Raw genomic sequence first — 24,449 nt, forward strand, 5'->3', positions numbered from 1 at the left:
GAATCGACTGCACTCAGTACAGCTCTTCAAACAAAAGTCTACGACTCTTCGTGGTTCGCTTATTAATAACGAACGACATTGACGCAGCTGTCTACCACAATACCAGATAGCTCTTGGAAACACAGTTAGTTGTGTGGGATGCAATCGAGCAAAGAGCACTGGGAATCGAGTTTTCAAAAATACGTCGCGGTTGTGGGCATGTTCGTTTCCACGCGAACTTGAAAACAGTGCCCTAGATACAATTGTTTAGAAACAAAATACTTTCGTTTCACATGACAGCTTTACGTAGCGACTTTTTTTTTTTTTTTTTTTTTTTAAGTTTAAGAAAATAAATCTAGGGATGAAAGAATCGTGTTTGTGGTTATCTAAATCCGTGTAGATCCTCCTCGAATTGTACGAATAATACGAAATTGAGAACAATTTAAAATCGAAGAAAGATCATTCTAAGGACCCGTAAACAAAATCCTAACTCAGATTGACATTGAAGCGGCATATATAGAAACATTTATCAATAAAAATTGAGGAGATATTTGGTTAGCGTTGCATAAGGAAATTATTGAGAAGGATTTCAAAATCATTATCGAAAAAATTCTGTTTTAAAGTACTTCAGAATCTCTTACTTCCTTGCACGAGGTAAAGGAAGTACTGTAATCGCAAAAAATTTCGGGTATCATACTCCAACAAAAATATCCATTTAAACCTCTCTCGAATCCATCTGAACGACGTTTTTTCGCGCCATTTGTACGTGAGGATAGAATGAAGGTCTCTTTTTTTCCAAAACGGATTGTAAAATGGATTCGAAAGGGATTTTTTTTCGTGACGACTTGTATGTGCATACTTACTTATGTATAGATCTCGCATAACTCAAAAACTAGTAGCCGTAGAACTTCGAAATTTTTTATTTATAGTTCCATAACATCTAGTTGTGCACCACCCTTTTTTGGTTGCGTAAGTGTTGGCATGCGGTTTTATATTTTTTTTTCCAATCTTTTGAAGGCATAGTCACATGCCCGAAGATATAGTCACAGTCCGAAGACATAGTCACATGTTCATTACATCAATGTTCAGTTTTCTGAGATGGCTCACAATTTACGGCAATCAACAATTCGTGGCAACGCAAAGATGCAACAATGTCTAACGGTGTTTTGCGTCGAAAGACTTTGAATGCCTGTATCACTTTTCAAATCCGGTTTTGCCCCCGTGAAAAAACGCCCCCATATAAAATTTGAAAGCTTTCGGTGTTTTTTTTTTAATTTTATTTTATTAGTCCAAAGGGATTTGAGTCTCGAAGGACTATTACTTTCGTTTTTGCATTTTGCGTCGGACTCCTATAAATGTTGGTTCACTTTTCAAACTGTTGCCACAAAATGTTAAGAAGAGTCTTGCATTATATTTGAAGAAATTAAATAATAAAAAATCTGCATAAATGTATGTATATTTCTCGCATTGTGATAAAACAACGGTATCAAGAGCCATCCAATTTGGAATTACGTAATTCTGCTGCGAATATGGGCATCTGAAATCCCAAATTTGGAATCTGCTTTATGATCGATTTCATATTTTGTAAAACTTTAACGAATTTTTGAGTAACAAACTCAACGATTTAAAAGCGAGCCATGGCAACACTCTACGGGGGGGAGGGGAACTTTTTATTTCCAGCGCGTCGAACTGTGTATCAGAAATTCTAAAGATAGGCTCATTTTAAAATTATTTTGCGACATTGCTATTGAACTAAGTTTTATTTAAAAAAAAAAGGTAACACACAAACGTTAAAAAAAAAAAGCCCCTTTGGGCGTTATTTAAAATCTGAAACATTTCAGATTTTTTTTAATTTATTTATTATTTACTTATTAAAAAAATTTATTATTATTTTCCGCTTTTAAGAAGCGCTGATAACTTTTATTATGCTTCTTACCTGCTCCGTTCAGTTTTGTGGATATTTTATGCATTCAGGTATTTTTCAAATAAAAATTATTTCTAATTTAATTACATAAAAAGCTAACAGTTAATCTTTTTAAACTCTTATAGTATTAATTTATAGTGCATGAATAAACAATTTTCTTAAAATTTAACCATCTGAAGGTTGGATGTGGTTTATTTATTTACAAGTACACGAGGGCTACCTGCCTAAGGCGAGGAATGCCTTCGTGGAGTACATTCTAAGCTATGTTATAAGGTATTTTCTCCTTTCTTTCCGCATGCTTTCGCGCTGTAATGGAAGCATACTCGACGCGTTTTCGAGAGGTCCAGAGTTCGAATCCCAGCGAGGGCAATGCGAATTTTTTCGATTTCCTGTTTTGAGAAATTCCAAAAGACAAGTAGTGCCCGAACTAAAAAGGTGGTGGACGATAATTCGTCACCAGTGATGGTGGATGATAATTCATCATATTTGGCGATTGAGTCCCCTGATCCCCGGTCATTGTTTAAAAGGGGAAGTATATAAGGTATTTTCTCCCTCCTTTCTGCATGGCCTCGTAGTGTAATTGAAAACACATCAATAACGTATTCGGGAGGTCCAGGGTTCGAGTCCCGACGAGAGCTTTGCACATTTTTCATGGCTCCTGCTTAAAATAACATAATGACTCTACAAGCTTTAAATCTCTGTGTACGGCACTGCATAATTCATAATTTTGTTTTGTTGTTGTTGCTAATGCTCACTTGTCTGACCTATCGTTAGCCCAAGCCTACGAAATTCCTCGTGGCAAGGAGCGCAAATTTACGCCTGTGGTTGGCAACAGCCTGAAGCACCATACAGGTGACAGTGCGATTTAGCTTAGTTCTGCCCCTAAATTTGATGGAGAGCAACCCGGAGGAGACGGGTCTAAAGGTCTTCCACCCCATTTTCTCTTACCACTAACCTCTCGAGATGACTTTCGGCTCAATGCATATTTAGAGTGTCCCCATGCCGCACGGATACTATACATTTACAAACATACATGCCTTCTACGGGATTCGAAGCCGGGACCTTCGGCACACCAGTCAGCGATGCGAACTACTGTACCGGTTAGGCGGTATTCGTAACTTTATAAATCGTTAGGACACAGTCACACTTCTTTAAAATTTAAATAAAAGTGTGTTTCGCGTTTAAAATTTATTCTCCTATTTTCTCTAAACTTTTGTAATATTACATCCGTTTCCGTGATCAATATGTCGTATTTAAGCCTTCTATTTTATTCTAAATAAAATATATATACAGTCAACGTTTTAAAGAAACAAATAACAAAAAAGTAATTTTGAATTTGGCCCAACACGTTTCAAATTTCCGTTAATAGTAAAAAATATTAATTTTTGACACAAAAGATTTTCTTTGCAAAGTCCAATAACCTTTAACCTTTGAGAAATTTCTCAAAACGGGGGCAGAATACGTCCTATTCCTTTTATTTTCAGCTACGAAAGAAAATTTCCCACTCACGCAAATGGAATTCATATCAGAACTCACTAGCTGTTATCTCTTCAACTAAATTAATTTTTGGTGCATAATCTTACTAAATTGCATGCTGTCACGGCATTAACCACAAGTGTAGATTTGAAAATAAAGAGTTTTTTTTTTTTTACTATTATCATTATCGGAGATCGAAATATATAATGTTTCTTTTTGAAAAAAATAAAAGGAATTTTTTCATTAAGCTTTCCAATTTGATATACAACGTATATTTTTTTACTCGCAACCTTCGGATTAGCCACACGCAGTTCGTCTTTGGGCTAATAACTATATTTCCGTCGCTTTGAATTCCATTGCTTCATTGGATTATTGACGTAAAGAGCGTAGTCGACTTCATTTGCATGCCAAAAGGGAAAAGGCAATGATATTGAAGATATTTCGCGATGATTAAATGTCCAAAGTTTGATAAGAGTCGATAGTTTGATTAGATATTTGAAGATTCATCATTTACGAAGAAATTTTAATGACTGCAGAACGGTCAGCGGAAAACTTGTTTGCATTAGGATTGAAATACCAGAAATTTATTGTATTATTTTTTATTCTTCAGATAACTTCGTAATAACTCGAGTATGTATAATTTGAGATCCTATTTACTTCAAATGCTATGTTTGCTTTTTAACGTTTTTGCTTTAATGTTTTAATTTTTTTAATGGGATTTTAAATTCGTGAGCTGGAATATGTTGCTGAAATTATATTTTAAAACATTTTGTCAGATCAAAATTGAAACTTTGAACGGACTGGTTCTATAACTATGGTATAAAAGAAGATTTATTATTATTATAAAGCTGCATTTTAGGAATTTTAGGAAGTTAATATCAAGAAAAATAATAAACATTAGCTACAAAATTTTTGTAAAAAATTAAATATTATTACACGATGAAAGATAATTTATGAATAAATCTGCGTAACATTTCTCACAAAATTAAAAAAAAAAAAAAAAAAAAAAAAAAAAAAAAGACTGAAAAAGTCTAACTCTTGAAAACAACGAAGAAACTTTACAATTTTATAAATGGGAATGAATATTGAAATGTTCGTGTGATAAGTATTATTTCAAGTTGATATGAATGTTATAAGGTATTTTTTCTCTCATTCCCGCATGCCTTCGTGGTGTAACGGTAGCACACTCTGGGCGTATTCGAGAGGTCCAGGTTCGAGTCCCGCGAGGGGATTGCACATTTGTTACGTTTCCAATTGCAAAATAATCTAATGTCTTTACAGTGGCGACTGTAGAGATATTAGGTTATTTTGAAGCATGGGACATGAAAAATGAGCAATGTTTCTACAGTGGCGCCCGAAACATCAGGATTTGGCGATTGGGTCTCCTTATCCCCAGTCGCCCCTTAAAACGGGGAGTATATAAGGTAATAAGTTCAGATCTTACGATCTCGCAGAACAAGCATAAAAAACTCAAAAGAAAAAACGGATTATAAAAGAAATAAAATCATAACACGTAAAACAGATAAACATACATTCCAAACACACTCGGTGAAATCAGTAAATAGGGTTTCCATTTTTGTTTCCATTTGTGTCTTTTTTCCTAATTTTTAAATCTTTAAACTATTATTATTCAATTTTTTAAAATATATTTTGACCCTCCTTTCTGCACACCTTCGTGGTGTAACGGTTAGCACACGCGGCTCGTATTCGAGAGGTCCAGGTTGGAATCCCGGCGAGGGCATTGTACATTTATCACGTCTCCTGCTGCAAATTTACCTAATCTGTCTACAATGTTTAAAGTAGGTGTCCTCCGATCACACGAGGTAATTTAAAATAACAAATGCTACATTAGAATAAACCAAACAATTTATACTTTATAAATAGAAACATCTCTTTTAGCATAATTTCGTACATTAATCCTGCAATGATCATTTTTATTCCGTCATAATTGCTTTTACTTCGTACACACGACGAAACCTCTCGTGTTGACCACCTTCGACAACGATTTTCAGAACATAAATTAACATCGGTGTTGAACATCACCTCTCTATAACGACCACTTTCATTGATACTAAAAATATCTGATCATCGTCTAAGAGAGCTTCCATTGTAATTTGTATTCTTATTTTCTCTAGATATCATCCTAATAAATGGAAAATTTTAAAAATAAAAAAGAAAGAAAATAATTATACGAATTTAACTAATAAAGGCCTGCGTAAATAATTCTTCATGAGTCATAACTCTCTGTCGACGATCTGAAAGCAAGCGTAGTTCGAGACTAGGAATGGGACTATTCGTCGCCGCCGTCACCACTTCGCCGTCATGTCATTTCACATTTGGGTTAGTTCGCCGTCGGCCAAACGCCTATATTATTTTTTTATATGCCTATATGATATATCTGTTTCATTTTCATATTGTACACATCTGGCGCTGGCTTAAATTTTAAAAAAAAAAAGCTTTTGTAATTAAATACATTTTCTAGAATTACTAAAATATACTAAAATAATAAATTCATTCATGATAAGCAGCATTTAGTTAAAATTCAAATCAATCACTAAAAGCATTTAGAGTTAAGGAAAGAAGAAATATTTATAAAAATAATATCTATGATAATGAAATAAAACAAAATATTAAAATTAAACATAATATAATACAACTCTCGTAATAAAAAAGTAAATTATATTGAGATTTCAAAATGAATTTTGAATGCATTTTAAGATAATAATTAATTTTTCTTAATATAACTTCAAAAACTGAATTTTGTTTTTAATTTTATATTAAAATTCGATTTTTTGCAAGCGCTTAGAAAAAAACTGCATGCAAAAATTTGCTCTACAACCCAAGTTCTGGTTAAACATCTCTCTAAACTTTAGCCGTTTAATGAGCCATATGGTTTGTTAACATTCACATTTCAGAAAATTCCTCATATCAAAAACCTTTTGATTAATATATAAAATGTTTCTGTATACAAATTTATACAGATATGCCGCTAAGTATTAGTATATCTATCTTTATATTGATTAATTGTAAAATAGTAATTTGCTAACAAGATTCAAAGTAATTTTATTTTAAATTGAGATGTTATAAAAAAATGTGACTTTCCTGCTTGCATGAAGGATTTCTCTGAACTGGCTGAGTAAAATTTCGAGAAATTTTGACGACTCGTGTAAACACTGTTATTTACATAATTTAAAAAAACGATGATATAACGGAACATCTCAAAAGATTAGCCCGTAATTACGAAATGCGACTATTTTGTTTATTTGATACTGACATAATTTTCTAACTCTGCATAATTTCTTTATATCCCATATTTGTAAAGAAGCAATTATATAAGCAACCTTTATTATGTATTTTATTACTGGTAGGTGGGAAATGGCTCATGGCGAATCAGCCTTCGACGGAAAGCGACGATAAAATGGCGGCGGCGGAAATTCCTAGAGCCGTTGAGAGTAAGCTGAAACACATTGAATTAGAATTTACCACAAGGAATTTCAATGCAGAATTTCTGGTAATTTAAATTTTAAAATATTATTATTATTATTCTCTCGTTTCCTATATATGCAGACATTTAATTTTAAGTTGTGTGTTTTGACTTATGAATTATAGATAAATGCAGTGAACCCTCTTTAAGACGGCCATGAGTGGTATCAAATTATTCTGTTCTTTAGTGATGGGTCCCTTCTAAGACATCTTATGTTCAATACTGATGTTTATTTATGTTCTCCGTTGCCCAACCGGTATAGTGATTAGGGTCGCTGAATGCCGTGCCGAAGGGCCCAGGTTCGAATCCCGGAGAAGGCACGGATGTTTGTTAAAAGTATAGTGTCCGTGCGGCATGGGGGCACTCTAAATAAAGTCCTCTTCAGAGGTTGGTGGTAGGAGAAGAGGGGGGATGGGAGACCCTCGGACCCATCCTCCGGGGTGCTCTCCATCAAAACTGGAGGGCGGAAATGAGCTAAATCGCATTGTCACCTGTAAGATACTCGAGGCTGTTGCCAACGACAGGCGTATCTTGCACTCCTTGCCACGAGGAATTTCGTGGGCTTGGGCTGACTATACCCCAAGCGAGTCAGCAATAGTCAACAACAACAATTTACGTTCCCAGAAACAGGAATCACTTTCGGAGGTGGGAGTCTGAGGAAGGTGTCGCCTCGAGGTTTATAGTAGTTCCAAACTTCTGCTGTATAAGAATGTACAGCATCGAATAAATTGCTTTAATATTAAACTGAATTTCTTATGATAACGATCTCTGAAACTGATTATTCCTTTTTGAAACATAAATATATAAGCATCGGTATTGAACATTAGCTCTCTAAAGAACCAACTCCGCAAAAAACCAAAATCATCTGGAATTGACGGTAATTTTCTGAGAGAGTGTTCCCATATAACACATGTAAGACAAATAATATGTAAAAATTAATCAAAACTTAATATTACTTTGTAATGGCCCCTTATGTCATCTATTCCGTTTAGTTATCCCTCTTTTTGTCCTAAAAATAACCGATCCTCACCATTTCAAAATTAATCCTTGTTATGTGATCCTTACATAATTGCTCACGACATATATACTTACTTTATAATGAAAAAAAAAAAAATTCTTCAAACCAATAATAACGGCAAAATTTGCAAACAAAGTCCTTCATTAATAGGAATTTAAAAAAAAAAAAAATTATATCACGCCCAAAGGGGCAATTTTTAACGTTTTGTGTGTTGTTACCTTTATTTATTAAATATCATGTTCTTCGCACTTAAATCATAAAATTCAATTCAACAACAATATCACAAAATAATTTAAAAAGAGCATATCTTCTTTAGAGTTACCGATACAGTCTTGCAAGCTGGAGATAGATTTTTTTTTTTTCCGTACAGTGATACCATTGCTCGCTCCGAAATCGTTGAGTCTCTTATTCAAAAATTGATAAATGCTTTAGAAAATATGAAAGCGATAATAAAACAAATTCCAAATTCGAGCTTCCAGATGCCCATATTCGGATGGAGACATACGTCATTCAGAATTGGATGGCTCTAGGTACCGTTGTTTTTTCACAATGCGAGAAACATACCTACATTTATGGAGATTCTTCCTTATTTGATTTCTTTAAATATAATACAAGGCTCTAACATTGGGTGGCAACAATTTGAAAAATGATTCGCCGTTTATAGTGAATCGACGCAAAATGCCGAAACGAAATTAATAGCGCTTCTGAGCAAATTTCTCCTTTAGGCTAAAAAGTGTGTTAACCTAAGTTTAATAGTGAAATTTTTGCATTCTTCTTTAACTTGTCCTGCGAACACGTCGTCACTTATCTTAAATACTTCAAAGATATTTTAAAAAGGTGAAAGGCACAAGTAGGATTGTTCAAGAGCAGGCTCACCGGTTGTGCCAATTTAGTTGCTGTGCTTATCAAAAATATTTCGTCAAACTAAATGACTGTAAGTACATCTTTATGCACGAGGCATATCCCATTAGATGTCATTCACATAAAAATTTGCAAAACGTGCAAACATATGGTATTTTCTCAATCCTTTCTGCATGCCTTCGTGGTGTAACGGTTAAGACACTCGAGGCGTATGCGAGAGGTCCAGGTTCGAGTCCCGGTTAGGGCACTGCGCTTTTTATCACGTCTCTTGCTTGAAATTAATTTAATGACTGTACAGCACTGACTACCAATAAGTATTTGGACACCTATGCAAATGACGATATCTGCGGTCCTAAGGTACATCACGGACTCCGCCGGTATATATCGTGTAGGAAACAGCATCGGCTTCAGTCGCATGCAAGATGCCTCGCAGTTCGGAGCTCTCTGATTTCGAGAAAGTTATAATTATCGGGTATCACAAATGTGGCCGATCCCTAAGGGACATATCTAGCGATCTGAAGTACCCAAAATCGACAGTGGCCTATGTGCTTAAGAAATGGAAGGTGAGCGGTGATTGTCGGAATGTGCCCCGAGTCGGCAGACCAACGAAACTGGGAGATAGAGACCAACGAGTGCTGTCCAGAGAAATTCGGAACAACCGCACCCAACCGATGGCCCTCATCCACGAGAAGTTTCAACAGGCATCCGGGAGTATTGTTGTATTGTTTCAATGAATACCATCCGTAAGGAAGCATATCTGCTTGGTTTTCATGGTCGTGTTGCTGCCCATAAGCCTTTGATCACAAAGTCCAACCGCGCTGCTCGGTTAATGTGGTGCAAAGCACATCGAAATTGGACCGTAGATCAGTGGAAACGGGTTATTTGCAGTGACGAATCAAGATTCACCCTTTACCGGTCAGATGGCAGGGTCTGGGTCTGGCGTCTACCTGGAGAACGTCTCCTGCCAGAATGCATTGTGCCAACAGTCAAGTTCGGCGGAGTTGGAATTATGGTCTGGGGGTGTTTCTCCTGGTATGGGCTGGGACCCTTGGTCCCCATTCATGGTAAGCTCAACTCCGATGCCTACTGCACTATTTTGGATGGCAATGGGCTTCCTACGTTTTGGCAGTTTTACGGGTTGGACCCCTATTACTTTCAGGACGACAATGCCAGTTGTCATATTTTGACGTTAACCAAGGCTTGTTATGGTGCCAATGGAGTTCATCCAATGGACTGGCCTGCCCAGAGTCCAGACCTGAACCCTATCGAGAACCTCTGGGACGAGTTGCATCGCCGAATTCAGGGGTGCACTACCACTATAAGGGTGCACTACACAAAATCAGTGAAGGAACTTCTATGTCTTCTCCAAGCCGAGGGGAAGAAAATACCACTAGCTGTCATACGAAGACTTGTGGAAAGTATGCCCCGGAGGGTCCACGCTGTAATTACCTCTCGTAGAGGCTGTACCAACTATCGATTTTGAATAAAGTTAGTTTTTCTTTTCTATCACAGGTGTCCAAATACTTATTGGTAGTCAGTGAGTGGCGCCCGAACTAAAAGGTGGTGGATGATGATTATTTACCACCGGGATTTGGCGAGTGAGTGCCCTAATTCCCAGTCCCACTTTTCTCGTACGATTTAGCTTCCAGTGTATTCTAGTGACCAGATAAGTTTCGAAAAAAATTTATCTTCATTACTTTTACAACTCTACATCCTCAACACAAATACTGACATAAAATATTTCGGGCAGTTTTCAGAATATTTCGCTAAAAGTTTAGCTTCTTAGAATGAACATGTCCGTCCAAAAGCAAGAGATTACATTAACGCGAAATGGTTGCATGTAGAACGTACCGATCTTTATTTACTTTACTATATGAACGGTTAGAAAACACTCCGTTCAGCCAGGCACAAAATCCGAAATTTGACAAAATTCAGCCTCCTTAGATTACGTGGTGTAACAGTTAGCACATTCGTGCGTATTCGAGAGGTGGAGGTTCGAGTCCCGGCGAGGGCAGTGTATTTTTTCACGTCTCCTACTTCAAATTAACCGCATGATTCTACAACCGTAATATTTGTGTAAATTAGTAAGCATCAATTCAGTTAATAACTAAGGTTTTATCATCGAAAATAATTCAATGTTTCTTTATTTGGCTTTTTTTAATCATTCTAAATATTACTTACTGCTAAATAGTATATATTATTAAGTTTTATTGTTTGTTACTTTTTAGTGACGAACACTTAGTCTTTCGAGTGTTCATCACTAAAAAGTAACAAACCGTTCATCGTACAAAGAAGGGCTTCCAGTTCTCGGAGAGAATTTGGTAACATTATAACATTTGGAAAAAGTCGCGGTGATATTATTCACCAACGATATAAATTTACGATGTGCACTTATTTATATTCTTCCCAGCACTACTGGTCACTTTCAAAAGGGATCGTCTTAGGAAGATGATCGCCGTAAATGATCCACTGTTTTATATCAAAGAGAATGCAAGTCTCCGTAGAGATAGATGTTCGTAGAGATCGCAAGATTTCGTAGTCTTCGTAGTCATGTATATGTGCGTGACGAAAATATAGGCGTTATGACGTCACGTAAGTCTTCAGCTGGCATTCCATTCACGACATCTGCGGCCAGGTGCGTTAGAGTTCATTCGAAGTGAGCCCATAAATATGGCTGAGTTTCTCTGTAACAGCCATTTTTTTTCTTTATTTAGCATCCATTTGTTTGCATTGTAGGATGCGTGTTACGCTTAGGCAGAAGATTTTCGCAAAACCAATGCTTTTTCTCTTTTGTTGATTTAATATGCCTTTTCGTTTACATTGCGGTAAACTGGAAGGCTTATTTTTTGGTAGATCTATGTCTGAATAATAAAATAGGTAGTATTCGAATAAGAATTCATGCAATTTGTAATACATAAAGTTTATTTATCCAAATGCCAGACATTTTGGCCACTAAGCCATTAGTCTTGATCTTGCTTCCCAATACTTAAGAACAGCAGAATTAATGCACAAAGTAAGAAAGTAAGGCACAAAGCAAAATATGCATAAAGTAATTAATGCACAAAGTAATGCTATCAAGAACTACTTATTACTGAAAGCAGGCAACACAGACATTTCACTTTTTCCCATTTAATTGAAATGAATAATAGTAAAATAATTTCGGATATGTAAGGTACATAAACAATTCGAAATTATTTAACTTTAGCTCTGACTGCATTTCGACGATAAATCTTCAAAAGTACAAAATTTCAAAGGCTTGACAGGTCATTTTCGTAAGATGACAATAGGAATTATGTTTTACTTTTGTTTTGGGGGACAATTTGCAGATGGGCTATTAATTTCGTTTTGGCTTTTTGCGTCGTTTCACTATAAATATCCGTTTCAGTTTTCAAATTGTTGCCACTCAATATTAGAGCCCTGCATAATATTTAAAGAAATTAAATAACGAAGAATCTACATGAATGTATTTATGTTTCTTGCACTGTGAAAAAAACAACGGTAGCTAGAGACATCCAATTCTGAGTAACGAAGTCCTCCATTCAAATTTGGACATCTGGAAGCCCGAACTTGGAATTTGTTTTATTATCGATTTCGTACTTTGTCAAACATTAAAGAATTTTTAATTAACAAACTCAACGGTTTCGAAGCCAGCAATGGCAACACTGTAAGGAAAAAAATATCTCCAGTGTGCAAGACTGTGTATCGGAAATTCTAAAGGTATGCTGTTTTAAATATTTTGTGATATTGCTGTTGAATTGAATTTTATGGTTTAAGTATTGTTGCTTGTTTGTGGCTTATCCCACCCGATCGACAGTAACATCAGGTCAGGTCTCTGATAGCAGAGCAAGTCCACGAAATCCATCGTGGCTAGGGGTCAAGATTGCGCCTGTCGTTGGCGACAGCCTTGAGCACCATATAGGTTACTGTACGACTTTGCTCAGTTCCGCCACAAATTTTGAAGGAGAGCACCCCGGGTAGCCAAATTCGAGGGTTTTGCACTCCTCTTTTCGTATCGTCAACCTCTCGAGAGGACTTATGGCTTGCCGCATATTTAGAGTGCTCCCATGCCGCACAGGCAATATATATTTGCAAATATTCATGCCTTCACCAGGATTCGAAGCCGGGCTATTTGGTACGGCAGTTAGCGTCGCTAACCACTATCCTGGTTGGGCGACATGTTCTACTTAATGACCTGTAAAGCTTTATGTGCATGACTCACTTGTGTTATCGACTTAACAGAACTAGTGTTGCGAGCCAGTATTGCGTATTTTATAAATTTGGTATTGCAGTACAATACAACACGGAATGCCGTAAAATACTGAAATTCCATAAAACTGTTGAGCAGTGTCAGTATATTAAGTGCGTTATGCGTTATGTGCATCATTACGTGTGTATCAAACAATGTATACATAAGGCAACTACACTAATACGTAGTTGCCACATGGTGGCTTCATGTACCTGAAACAAAGTATGCTGTAATGCCTGTTGAGAAACGGTATTGTAATATTGTAAGTCAAGCGCCCAGCGTATGTATGTACCTTTATATGTTGAACGAAGCATAATATGTAGGAGTATACGGCCATGTCATCCTACCTCCACTTTTTTTGCAATAAAACCCCTCGTGGGGCGCCGAGAGGGTGTTGCCCTAGACAGTTGCGGAGTCCATAGAGGTAGGAAGTTAGACCATGGCGGAGTCCGAACTAAAGCCGATTAGTCTGCGAAAGCCGTCCGGGTGTCCGTATTCTGCTCTAACCTGTCACCTGTCTTGATGGCAGCACTCCCGTTTTCTGATTCCTAATGTAACATGTTATTTTCGTAGTTGCCAAGTCGCCTGTTTCACTGCCGCACCTGTTACAGATGTCGGAAAGATCTCAACCAGCCGAGGTTTATAAGCCCAGAAATTCTCCTATAAGACGGTGACCTCTAGCTTCAAGCCCCGTTTATATAGATTTCCCTGAAGCAGCTGGTCATCAGTTTCAGCGGTGTTCTGAAATACGGATCATTCTGTGTTGTCTGCATTGAAACTAAAGCTGAAAACTTATTAGAGATATTAACGCAAGAAGAATCGGCGCAGTTTTCATAAAATTTGCAGGAGTAGTTTCGAAGTTTTGAATACCTTCGAAACTAGTCCTTCAAATTCATAAAAATTTCATCGATTCTTGTTGTATTAGTACGTCCAATAATCGTTATTAAGTGTGTTATTTTAACAGCAATTGAAGACCCTAATGACTCAAATAACCCTAATGACAGATATCAGTGGAACTAGATATTTCACTCGGAAATCAATCATTGATCGTTCCTCTGCCTGCACCGCTTACAATAATAATGGGTCCCCTGGATCACTACAGCCCGAAAACTTGATGTCCTACTTAATTAACTCTCTCACGCATAAGCATAATTACTGGAATACAAATAAAAACGCAGCAGAGCTTTGCAACATAAATATACAACAGACACTTTACGTACAATACATATGGTAAAATATAACAAAACACGATGGTTGCTTTAAGAAATAATTGACGACCTCAAAATTAACTATTCTAGATTTTATGGTCTTCGTCTAAATTCATCTGTTTTCCCAAATTCGAGATCCTTCCGTGTTACATAACAACCTAAAATTAACCATTCACAGATTAGCTGTACGTATGCGCATCAGACTTAGTATAAATAGGTTTTAGCACAATAACTACGTCATTTTTCCCTTCCCTAACTTCTGCTCTGCCAACACCGCGCTGCTTTACCTCGCCTATATGCTTACGTCTTAATTTTAAAACCTTTGTATATAAAAATTATTGTATTATGACTGTATAAATGTAACTGAGATGGTCTTATATGGCGTGAAATATTAAGATTCGGACTTCTTCAAAATTCATTTTTGTTAGCGTCATCTTTTCGTGTTTCCACTCAGCCCTCTAAGATTGCAAGGTGTTACAGTTTCCGATCCCTCCTACGCATTAAATTATAACATATATATATGTAAATATAGCAAGGCGATAATATACATAATGCAACAGTGCAACGGGACGCAAATTACAGTAATCAGACAAATGCGTATTGTGTATATATTATGTTTACCTATGAATTTAACAAATATTCTCTATTCGTATGAAGCAAATAAAAAATTAAAATTTATTAAGAAATTTAAATTGCAAAGAAATAAAAATAATTATTATTACTGCGAAGGCGTAAGATCGTTTTATGTCCGCCGAGTCGCGATATTATTATTTCGCTCTGACAAAAATGTATGAATTCGGTATCACTTAAGTAACATTATGACTACGTCGTGCAGTTTATTGAAGTGGATGACGGGCACCTGTTAGTGTCGGGTCTGTTACTGTGGGATGAGCACTTGTTAGTGTCGGTGTTAATAGATGACTGGCACCTGCTGAGGTCGGAGTTTTTCACTTGGCTCTGCCTGGGATCACTAATGCTTTTGGATTACTTCTTTACTGTTACGATGCGCAAACAAAAACTTCCCATCTGCACCCTTCGAGTTAACTTCTTATCCTGCTGGTAATTACGTTTATTTTATCCTACTTGAAACGTGGCAAAATGCTGCTTTACGTCGGTTACTACTGGCCTAACATTGGAAGAACATTCTTTAAAATATAGAATTTTAAACTGGCTTCTGTTGTTTTGAGACTTACCCGTCGATGAATTTTCCTACTCTGCCTTATGACTTTACAGAGGAACTGTAAAGTGCTTTGAGAATGATTGCAGTACTATCTGAAAGCTTCGGCATTAAAGACCAACGTTTCTCAGCCTTTCAGAACAAATAAAGCGAAATGCTTAGTTCCGGCCCTGCATAACCAGTAGATGAACTTTAACGTCAAGCAATGAAATCACGGCTGGCTGCTAACATGGCGGACAGAAGTTGCAGGTTTCACCAGCTCGAATAACGGTTGAAAGTCGCTACACGATTAACTTAAATTGTGGACGGGACCATTTTCGAATTGCCCCCTTAACAATCGAATTGTACCCCCTGTGGGGCGTGGGCTCCACCTTGGGTGTCACTGTTATAGACGCTATGCTGCGGCGAATTGCTATCGAAATTGAAGCCAAAAAGGGCTTCACTTTATTAAAAAGCTCTACCTATTCCATCTGGCGCACCAATGTAATGCAATATAAAAAGAATAAACCTTCCCTATAAAAAGCAACCCAAGTTCCCCCCTTCGGAAAAATGTTATTAAAATTTGTTTACGTTCTCAGAAATACTGATCACTTTTAGAAGTAGTTTCCATGACAGATTTCACTACATACATTTAGACACATTTAAAAAAAAAATTTCCATAAAAGTAATGGAATTAATTCTGTGCAAAATTAAGATATTTCATAATCGTAATTCGACTCTAACTAAAACGAAACTTCTAACAGCGACCTGTTCTGACAGTTTTTTGGAGAAAATAAATACGGATATTGAAAAGCACCTTTAAGACAACCCCATCCATAGATGACCAAAATCATCTTGAAAAGTGGTTGGACGTTTTAAAGGTTTCACTCTCGTTTAGTTCCAACTTTAATGTGTCCTCCCACTAATAACACTAATTTAAGCTTTAATTGATTCTGGATTCATTTGGTTCAAGTGATGAAAATATTGTTTTAAGGAAACGATGGTTCATCCCTTTTTTCGCATACCCTGTAGAAACATTAGGATTTTTTTGAAGCAGGAGACATGAAGAAATAGGCAGTGCCCTCTCCGGGACTCGAACCGCGGACCTCTCGAATACGCGCCGAGCGTGCTGACCATTACACCACGAATGCATGCTGTGAAGACGGAAGAAATATCTTACATACTCTTTCTTTTAATGCTAGACTGGGGATTAATGGACCTAATCGCTAAATCCTGATGGTGGAGAATCATCACCTACAACCGTTTTTTAGTTTGGGCGCCACTGTAAATGCATTAGATTACTTAGGAGGAGGCATGAAAAAACAGCAATGCCCTCACCGGAACTCGAACCGCGGACCTCTCGAATGCGCGCCGAGCGTGCTGACTATTATACCACGAAGGCATGCTAAGAAGGCGGGAGAAATAATTTATAACCCATTGTTTACTTCTATGCCTCTCGAATTAATTTACACTTTTTCTTTGCCCTGCGTTGGCAACACGCTTTGGATTTGTCGTGGATAGAATTCGGTCTAGAATGTAGCTGACCTATAACTGTTCTAATACTTATTTTAAAACTTCATTGTTTTATTTGATTATTACTAGGTGTTTACGTATGGATACTTCATTATTTTGTATTTACAATTTCGTTTGTATAAACTGAGAGTAGTTGACTTTATTAAAGTTATTTCAAAGCGAAACTAGTTTTTCGATTTCGGTGCCATTTGAATATCGGAAGATAAACACCCATCGTCATATGCATCAAAGGAAAATACACATTCTTTATATAAAGTTTGTATATGTCAGCGATATATAAGATACTAAGGTATATGAACACGAAGAGGAACCCCGTTATGAACGATCTCCGTTTATTCATTCCCAAAGTACGTCCCAACTTTCCTATTTCGTGTATGTGCCCATACAATAATTATGATCAAACACTTTTTTATACAGCTGAGAATTTAAAGTTCAGGTTCGACGCATACAAAATGATGGATGGTCTGTTGTTACCTATGCTCACTTTGTAAGGATCCTAAGTTTTCCTAACGTTTATTTTATTTTAAAACTGTACTATCACTTCTTGTTTTCTACTTCCGGCCAGATTTAAATGCTTTAACTTGTTTATGCAAATTGTCTTGCTAACACCCAAGTATTTAAGCTGTGGCTTTTTGCCAAGAGTTAGAGAGGGAGAGTGAGGAAGCGAGCCGCTTGCCACTGCATTCTTACGAGTTTTCGATCGGTTGCTGTTTGCCTTTAAGGCCAGAGGATTAGCCCTCTTGATATTTGAAAACGTATTGTAGTTTCAGCAGCTCGGCGTACTACATGCGTATCCCTTTTAGAAAAGGCCAGTCTTAGTGTTATGCATTTGTATACTAATTCAAAGTTAGCTTTTAGTTAGAGTTTTAGTTAGTAGTTTTTATATTTTTACGTTCAGACCACAAGTGGTTGGTCTCTGTATCCCGAAGTGCGAGAGCACCTGTAAAGTAATAGAGAATAAGGCTGCGTTCAGACGGCGCCGTAAAGGGCACAGAGGCGTAGTCATAAAATACGGGAATTCCGTTCACACTTGCGAGAACGGTGTGTAAGCCGTGGCCAATGAGAGAAGCTAAATTTGCGCATGCGTGGATGTGTCTACAACTTTCCCGCACTGTTCTCCTTCTCGATTGATTTCCCGCGTTCGCTCTGCTTGTTTTGTGACAGCGAAATCTTCTGTACAACGCCGCTTCGCTCTGATTGGTCGACGCTTATCCCAAAACTCGGCTTAAATTTGAAAACTTTGAACCCTATGCCACGAGCCCTAAACCAGATTTTGTGATGTAGCACATACTGGTGCCTTGGCAACGGAGCTCGGCTTTAACCACTTATGCCCTTTACGCCCCCGTCTGAACGAAGCTTAAAGGGTTCGGTATACCCTTCCTGCTTGTGTCGTTTATTCCACACATACTGGAACAGACCTTTAGTAAGCTCCCTGTTCATATTCAGGATACGTTATGTTTCCGAAGCTAGTGAAAAGACATACATCTCCTGACAACTTGTCTCACGGTAACATCAGCCCACGCCAACGAAATTTTTCGTGGCAGGGAGCGCAAGATAATCCTGCCGTTGGCAACAGCCTTGAGCTGCATACAGGTGGCAGTGCGATTTTGCTCAGTTCCGCCCCCAATTTTGATGAAGAGCACTCCGGGGAGGGACGGGTCTGAGGGTCTCTCAACCCTTTCCCCTTCCACCAAACCACACGAAAAAACTTACCGCTTATTTAGAGTGCCGCCATGCTGCACCGACAATATACATTTACGAACATCCATGCCTTTTCGGGGATTCGAACTCGGACCCTTCGGCACGGCAGTCAGCGACGCTAACCACTATATCGGTTGGGCGGCAAATGGATGGTCTTCGACTGTTGATCAAATGATGCAGAAAGGAAATAAATATGATACAAGATAACATTTGGACAAAATGAGAATAGGACCAAAATTTTAACATGTAACTATGCTTTCTTTATCGCTGAGAGGGAGGAAAAAAACTAATAAAAAAATGAAAAAGATCGCGTTCACAAAGCCAGGATATAGCGTTCTCTCTCTCCCTCCACGGCAAGTCTCCCGTAATCTCCAAAGTTGCTACTTGAAACCGCGGTCAATTGAACAAACTCACTTATCTCTACGTTCCATCAGGATGTCATTCGATGAAGCCACTCATAGCTACAAAAGTCGGTGCCATGGGGAAATAAATGAAAAGAGAAATGGTCGCCGCAGGAGTGTCTTCCTAATCTGCCATGAGTGCCGATAAGTGGTGGCAAGGTAGACGTAATTCGTCTGAGATAACCTTGCATGGCAAATGTGCACAAGTTCATCGCACGGACTTGCTAAACGCAACCAACGCTTCAGTAATAGTTCTAACTCGAGTACAGTTTCGACGCCAGCTTTTTTTCTTTCAATCATTTTCTAATTTAACAAATTTAGACACTTCTGATTTATTGAGATGCATTCTGAAGAAGCCTTTCCTTTCCTTTTTTTATATCCTTGATGACGATAAGCTTATTTAGATATCTAATTGCAAAACACATTAAGCGTATAGGATACTATAAAGCATAATTAATGTGTATAGAACTAATTCTTATTTATTATATTAACCCATTAACTGCCAATTTTTCCCTCTCAATTTACATTTATTTCTGGGTTTATTCTAGATTGACACAGAGACTGGAAATTGGAATATAAATGGAATATAGATGGAATCTGCCATGAGCTCCAAATGGGGATCGACATTCAAGTAGCCCTTACCGAAAAATAAAATTCACACTGAGAATAAATACTTATAAGGTGCTTCTCCCGCCTTCTTAGCATGCCTTCGTGGTGTAGTGGTCAGCACACACGACACGTATTGGAGAACTCCGAGGTTTGAGTCTCGGCGAGAGCACTGCTCATTTTCCAAGTTCCTAGCTTCTAAAACTCTTAGTGCCTGTACAGTGGCGTCCGAACTAAAATAGGGGGTGGATGATGATTCTCCACCACCAGGATTTGGCGACTGGGTCCCCTAATCCCCAGCTGCCCTTTAAAAAGGGGAGTACATAAGGTATTTCTCCCGCCTTCTTAGCATGCCTTCGTGGTGTAGTGGCCAGCACACACGGCGCGTATTCGAGAGTTCCGAGGTTTGAGTCTCGGCGAGGGCATTGCTCGTTTTTTATGTCTCCTGCTTCGAAATAACCTAATGTCTCTACATAGTTAGTAAACATATTCTAAAACCGTTAGAGAACACGGCAGCTGGAAATGATACACTAAATAATGTGACACATCGCGTTTTGAAAATGTTGAAATCTTGAAACTCACAAAAAATTTAACTTCTTCTCACAAATAATACTCTCCGGCTCACTCGTTTAACAACTACTACTCGACAACTCGTGCAAAACCTCGAGAAAGGTTTAAACAACAATGTAAAAAAGTAACCACTGTTGCCAACCAAACTAAAGTTACCAAATTTCCGATACTAAGACAAATCCCCTAAATGGGGATCATGACAGTTAATAGGTTAAAGTGATGACATTATAAATACAAAAATTATACGTATATAAATGCTGATGAATTTTTGTCATTAATAAGATAGAATAATTAAAGAGTTTTACATATTGTGAATTTAATTGGCTTCGTTAAGAAGGATGCCGAAAAAAAAATATAAATGTAGAACAATGTAATTTAGGATATCAAATATTTTGGAGTTTTGATATTTAAATATGTAAGTTAAAATACTCTTTTTAATAACAATGTGGGAAAAATAAAATATATTACAAACTACGAAAAACTACAGCGAAACCTCTCACGACTACTACCTACGTAGACGACTTCTGAACCGATCAGTATTTATCTCTTAGAATGCGTAGTGTTTCATACAGAATGGGACAAAAAGAAAGCATACCTGTAAACGCTGTAATTATTTTGATAAATTATATTTACATTGAAACTATAGTCATCCAGGTTTCTATGTGTCTCTATATTTATTCAAGTTTTTGTGGATTGTTCTATGGATTAGATCTATTCTATCGATAAGTAAACTATGAAAGTACTTGGAAACTTGGATAAGTAAACTATGAAACTGTAGTTATCCAAATATGTATATTTCGGTGTGTGTTCTTTCGGTTATACGGGAAATATCTATGCGGTATTCCAGTTCCCGCCACATTCGCGATAGAATCCCTTTTGTTAATGGTTCGAGCACTTCAGGTATCCTCTCCTTCCCTCGCTGTAAGTCCTGGGGAGGCACGAACATTTTTTTCTTTAGCAAAACCCATAGGAAAAAATCACAAGGGGTTAGATCTGGGAACCTCGGTGGCCAACAGAGAAAAGTCACATCGTTTGACCAGCACGGCCTATCCAGCGACGGGGTAGACAATTGTTCCGATACTGGCGTACGTTTTTATGCCAGTGTGGTGGAGCACCGTTTTGCTGCAGAACGAAGCAGCCGGAAACCGCTACTTCTAAATGAAGGAACAACCACTCTGATAGCACATCTTCGTAAATGCTACGTTAATCGACTTTTCCATGGGGAAAAAAAAAAAAAAAAAAAAAAAACCACAATTGTTGGAAATGGCGCAGTAAACTGCAGTCTTTAGGTTATTAGGTCTTAGGTTTAGCAGAAGAGATGAAAATGAGCAAGCCTTCGGCGGGACTCGAACCACAGACCTCTCGAATTGGCGTCGAGCGTGCTGACCACTACACCACGAAGGCATGCTAAGAAGGCGGGAGAAATACCTTATAAAACGATCACCTTTGTAAAATCACGCTCATGTTCAACTACAACGTGTCGAATTTTTGTGCCCCAAAATCGCAAATTATGGCGATTAACTTCGCCAGGAACGTGAAAAGTGGCCTCATTCGTAAACACAAGTCTATTTGGAACACTGTCTACCGCCAGCTTATCTTGAAGTTTTTCACAGAAAGCTTTACGCAACGGTTTGTTGGAGGGTTTTAATGCCTGCACCATTTAAAAGATATATGGCAGAAATTGCAGACGTTTCTGTAACAATCGCAACACCGTTGCATGAGGCACATTGAGTTCAGAACTCGCACGACGAGTTGCTTTTGATGGACTTCGTAAAAATGTTTCACGAATTTTTCTGCCGCCCAGTTGGAATAGTGGTTAACGTCGCTGACTGCCCGAGTTTGAATCCCGGACAAGGCATGGATGTTTGTAAAAGTATAGTGCCCGTGCGGCATGGGGGCATTCTAAATATACGGCGAGCCGATAGTCCTCTCAAGAGGTTGTGGTAGGGAAAAGGGGGTGGGACACCCTCGGATCCGTCCCACCGGGTGCTCTGCATCAAAATTGGGGGGGGGGGCGAAACTAAATCACGCTGTCACCTGTAAGGTGCTCAAGGCTGTTGCCAACGGCAGGCATAAACTTGCGGTTCTTGCCAAGAGGAATTTTATAGGCTTGGGCCGACTATAGGTCAGACTAGTGAGCCTTAGCAGCAACAACAACGAATTTTTTTCAATCACTTCGGTGTTAGTTGCTGTCCGTCCTGGGCTGGCTTGCTTACACAAACAGCCCGTGTCTTGCAGCTGTTTCACCCGCCATTTCACGCTGTGGTGATGCGATGGTTCTTTACAGAATTTCGTGCGAAAATATCCTTGAACGACGATAAACGATGATGTTTCTGGCATGTTCCAAAACACAGTACACTTTCTCCAGTATGGATGGCGCCATTTTTATTAACAGTACTCTCTAGAGGCGATTTAGTAACTGAATGATTTTTCGAGGTTGACAGATAAAACTTGTTCAATTGTAGTTTTAGAATTAATTTGTTTCGGCTTAATAAATCAATTACGGAATTTGTCCTATACTATTCTTTTTGTCCCATTCAATACGAAACTCCCTCTATAAGTAGGCATCGGTGATGAATTTGACTCTACTAACACGGCCACCTTCGTAACGCATCAGAACCGCCTGGAAACGTGAAGTGAAGTTTTGGGAAGATTCTGCTGTAAGTTGCTTAATTTTGAATCTGTAATAATAAAGTAAAGAGGATTTGTGTATGTATCACAAAGCACAGATACATAAAGACCTAGGGCTCCGAAAATTCCACGTATTTTTAAAAAACCATTCGTATGCAAAAAACGATATTTTTCAAGTAATTTTAATTAATGTTCAAGCTATGTTTAATACACATTTCGCTCATATCTTCATTTAACGATCGAAGTAATTATCATAAAACTTTAATTATTGTACCACAAGACAGACTGGAAAATAACTTTCCATTTGAAATACATTTCGAATCTTTCTACAATTTTGCTAAGATCGATTGATTTTTTTTTCGGTAATTATAACTGTAATAGCATTCAGTTCCATACAACAAAAAACGTAGACCTCTGTATATAGTCATAAAATTTTCAGAAATTTCAACACTTCGCTTTCTTTTTAAAGAATAAAGATCCAAAGATAATGAATGAACGATTTTCGACACCTTTTTTCTTTTTGAATGGGTGGATTGTTTATTGTAATTTCTGATACAAACTGCTAATTTTTTTCCGATACTTTTATTAAATTTAAATAGTTGTATCAAAAATCTAGGTCTCTTAAGATCTTAAAATTTTCAGATTATGATTTCACATTTTCGCCTTCTTTTATAACAAGAATAATTTTATGAAATATTAATTGAGGAATTTTTTTTCTTTCGAGTCTACAATATTAGACTTTAAACAGAGAAGAAACATTCTTCCTTTATGTTTATGATTCGAAATCATGTGACCTCGCTTGGAAATGTCATTTCAAGGATATGGCATTTATTGTTCTCTCCCCCTTTCCCTTACGAATACGGAAATCCACCCATTACGCATGCTTAAACGTGTGCATGACACGCAAATTGTGCACAAAATACTTGAAGATAATTACCCGCTTCCAATCAGATCCTATACTGACATTATTCCACTACATCTTTTCAAGAATGCTTCACAAGACTGACTCCGCATAGAACCGACAGTCTAGAACACTGCATAGAACCGAAAAAGCAAATGAAAAAACGATTTCGGCTGTTTACCAGTGTCGGTTCTGTGCCAGGATGCTTTTAAGCAAACCGCACCGAGAAGCGGACAAAGAAAAAAATACACAGGCGCCAAGTAGATGGATGAGTGACATTGGCACGCAAAAGTTTCGTCGATTAGTTTCCGCTAAGTAATATAATAGAAAAGGAAGCATAAAGATATAAAACAATTTTTTTTTTCACGGATGACCAGCAACGTTATCATAGTTAGAAAAAATTAGTTTTCACTCTTATAGTATCTAACTAAAATTATGTAACTTTTAAAACATATATATGTACTTTAACTTACAGAATGCGCAAAAAATGGCAACGAAGAAAATCACAGATTTTGAACACAGGAAAATTACTGTATTTAATCAGTTTATCCAATGACATTACATTTTTGATGGTGGGGGGGGAAGAGTCTACCGTTCTCTACTTGTATTTACATTCAACATTTTAATTTCCGTTTGATTTAGAAATCATATTTAATTATCACTTGAAATCATGAGTATGCTCAAATGGAATTATCAAATCTCTTGATTTGAAAATACGTCGTTATGAGCAACCGTACAAAAGCTTTAATAAAAT

At 37.5% G+C, this 24,449-nt stretch overlaps 1 protein-coding gene, 1 long non-coding RNA gene and 1 other non-coding gene across 10 annotated transcripts in view; 1 reads left to right on the top strand and 2 right to left on the bottom strand.

Moving 5' to 3' along the window:
* LOC118199472 (uncharacterized) overlaps nt 1-24,449 on the bottom strand; it is a 254,071-nt gene that overhangs the window by 87,467 nt on the left and 142,155 nt on the right. Inside the window, exon 1 of one of the 4 annotated variants that reach the window (XR_015042925.1) lies at nt 18,599-18,741. The exons of the other annotated variants lie outside the window; for them this stretch is intronic. This is a non-coding gene — a long non-coding RNA (uncharacterized LOC118199472). Of the gene's footprint in view, nt 1-18,598; nt 18,742-24,449 lie in introns of those variants that run through there. 4 annotated transcript variants of the gene reach the window in all.
* Nucleotides 1-24,449, top strand: part of LOC118199471 (uncharacterized) — a 224,560-nt gene that overhangs the window by 82,315 nt on the left and 117,796 nt on the right. For 3 of the 5 annotated variants that reach the window (XM_085823194.1, XM_085823192.1, XM_085823190.1), the window contains exons 1-2: nt 3,890-4,009; nt 6,748-6,890. The exons of 1 other annotated variant lie outside the window; for it this stretch is intronic. In XM_085823194.1, coding sequence (XP_085679320.1) covers nt 6,762-6,890 — 129 coding nt within the window. In that variant the 5' untranslated portion in view covers nt 3,890-4,009; nt 6,748-6,761. Of the gene's footprint in view, nt 1-3,889; nt 4,010-6,747; nt 6,891-24,449 lie in introns of those variants that run through there. One more of the 5 variants, XM_085823191.1, reaches the window with a different exon arrangement.
* TRNAW-CCA (transfer RNA tryptophan (anticodon CCA)) lies at nt 21,495-21,567 on the bottom strand. Its single transcript has one exon. It is a non-coding gene; the product is annotated as a tRNA-Trp (tRNA).

This window comes from Stegodyphus dumicola, chromosome 9 (genome assembly GCF_044657685.1).
Source record: "Stegodyphus dumicola isolate Sdum_Otavi_A_Nest chromosome 9, ASM4465768v1".
Taxonomy (NCBI): Eukaryota; Metazoa; Arthropoda; class Arachnida; order Araneae; family Eresidae; genus Stegodyphus; species Stegodyphus dumicola.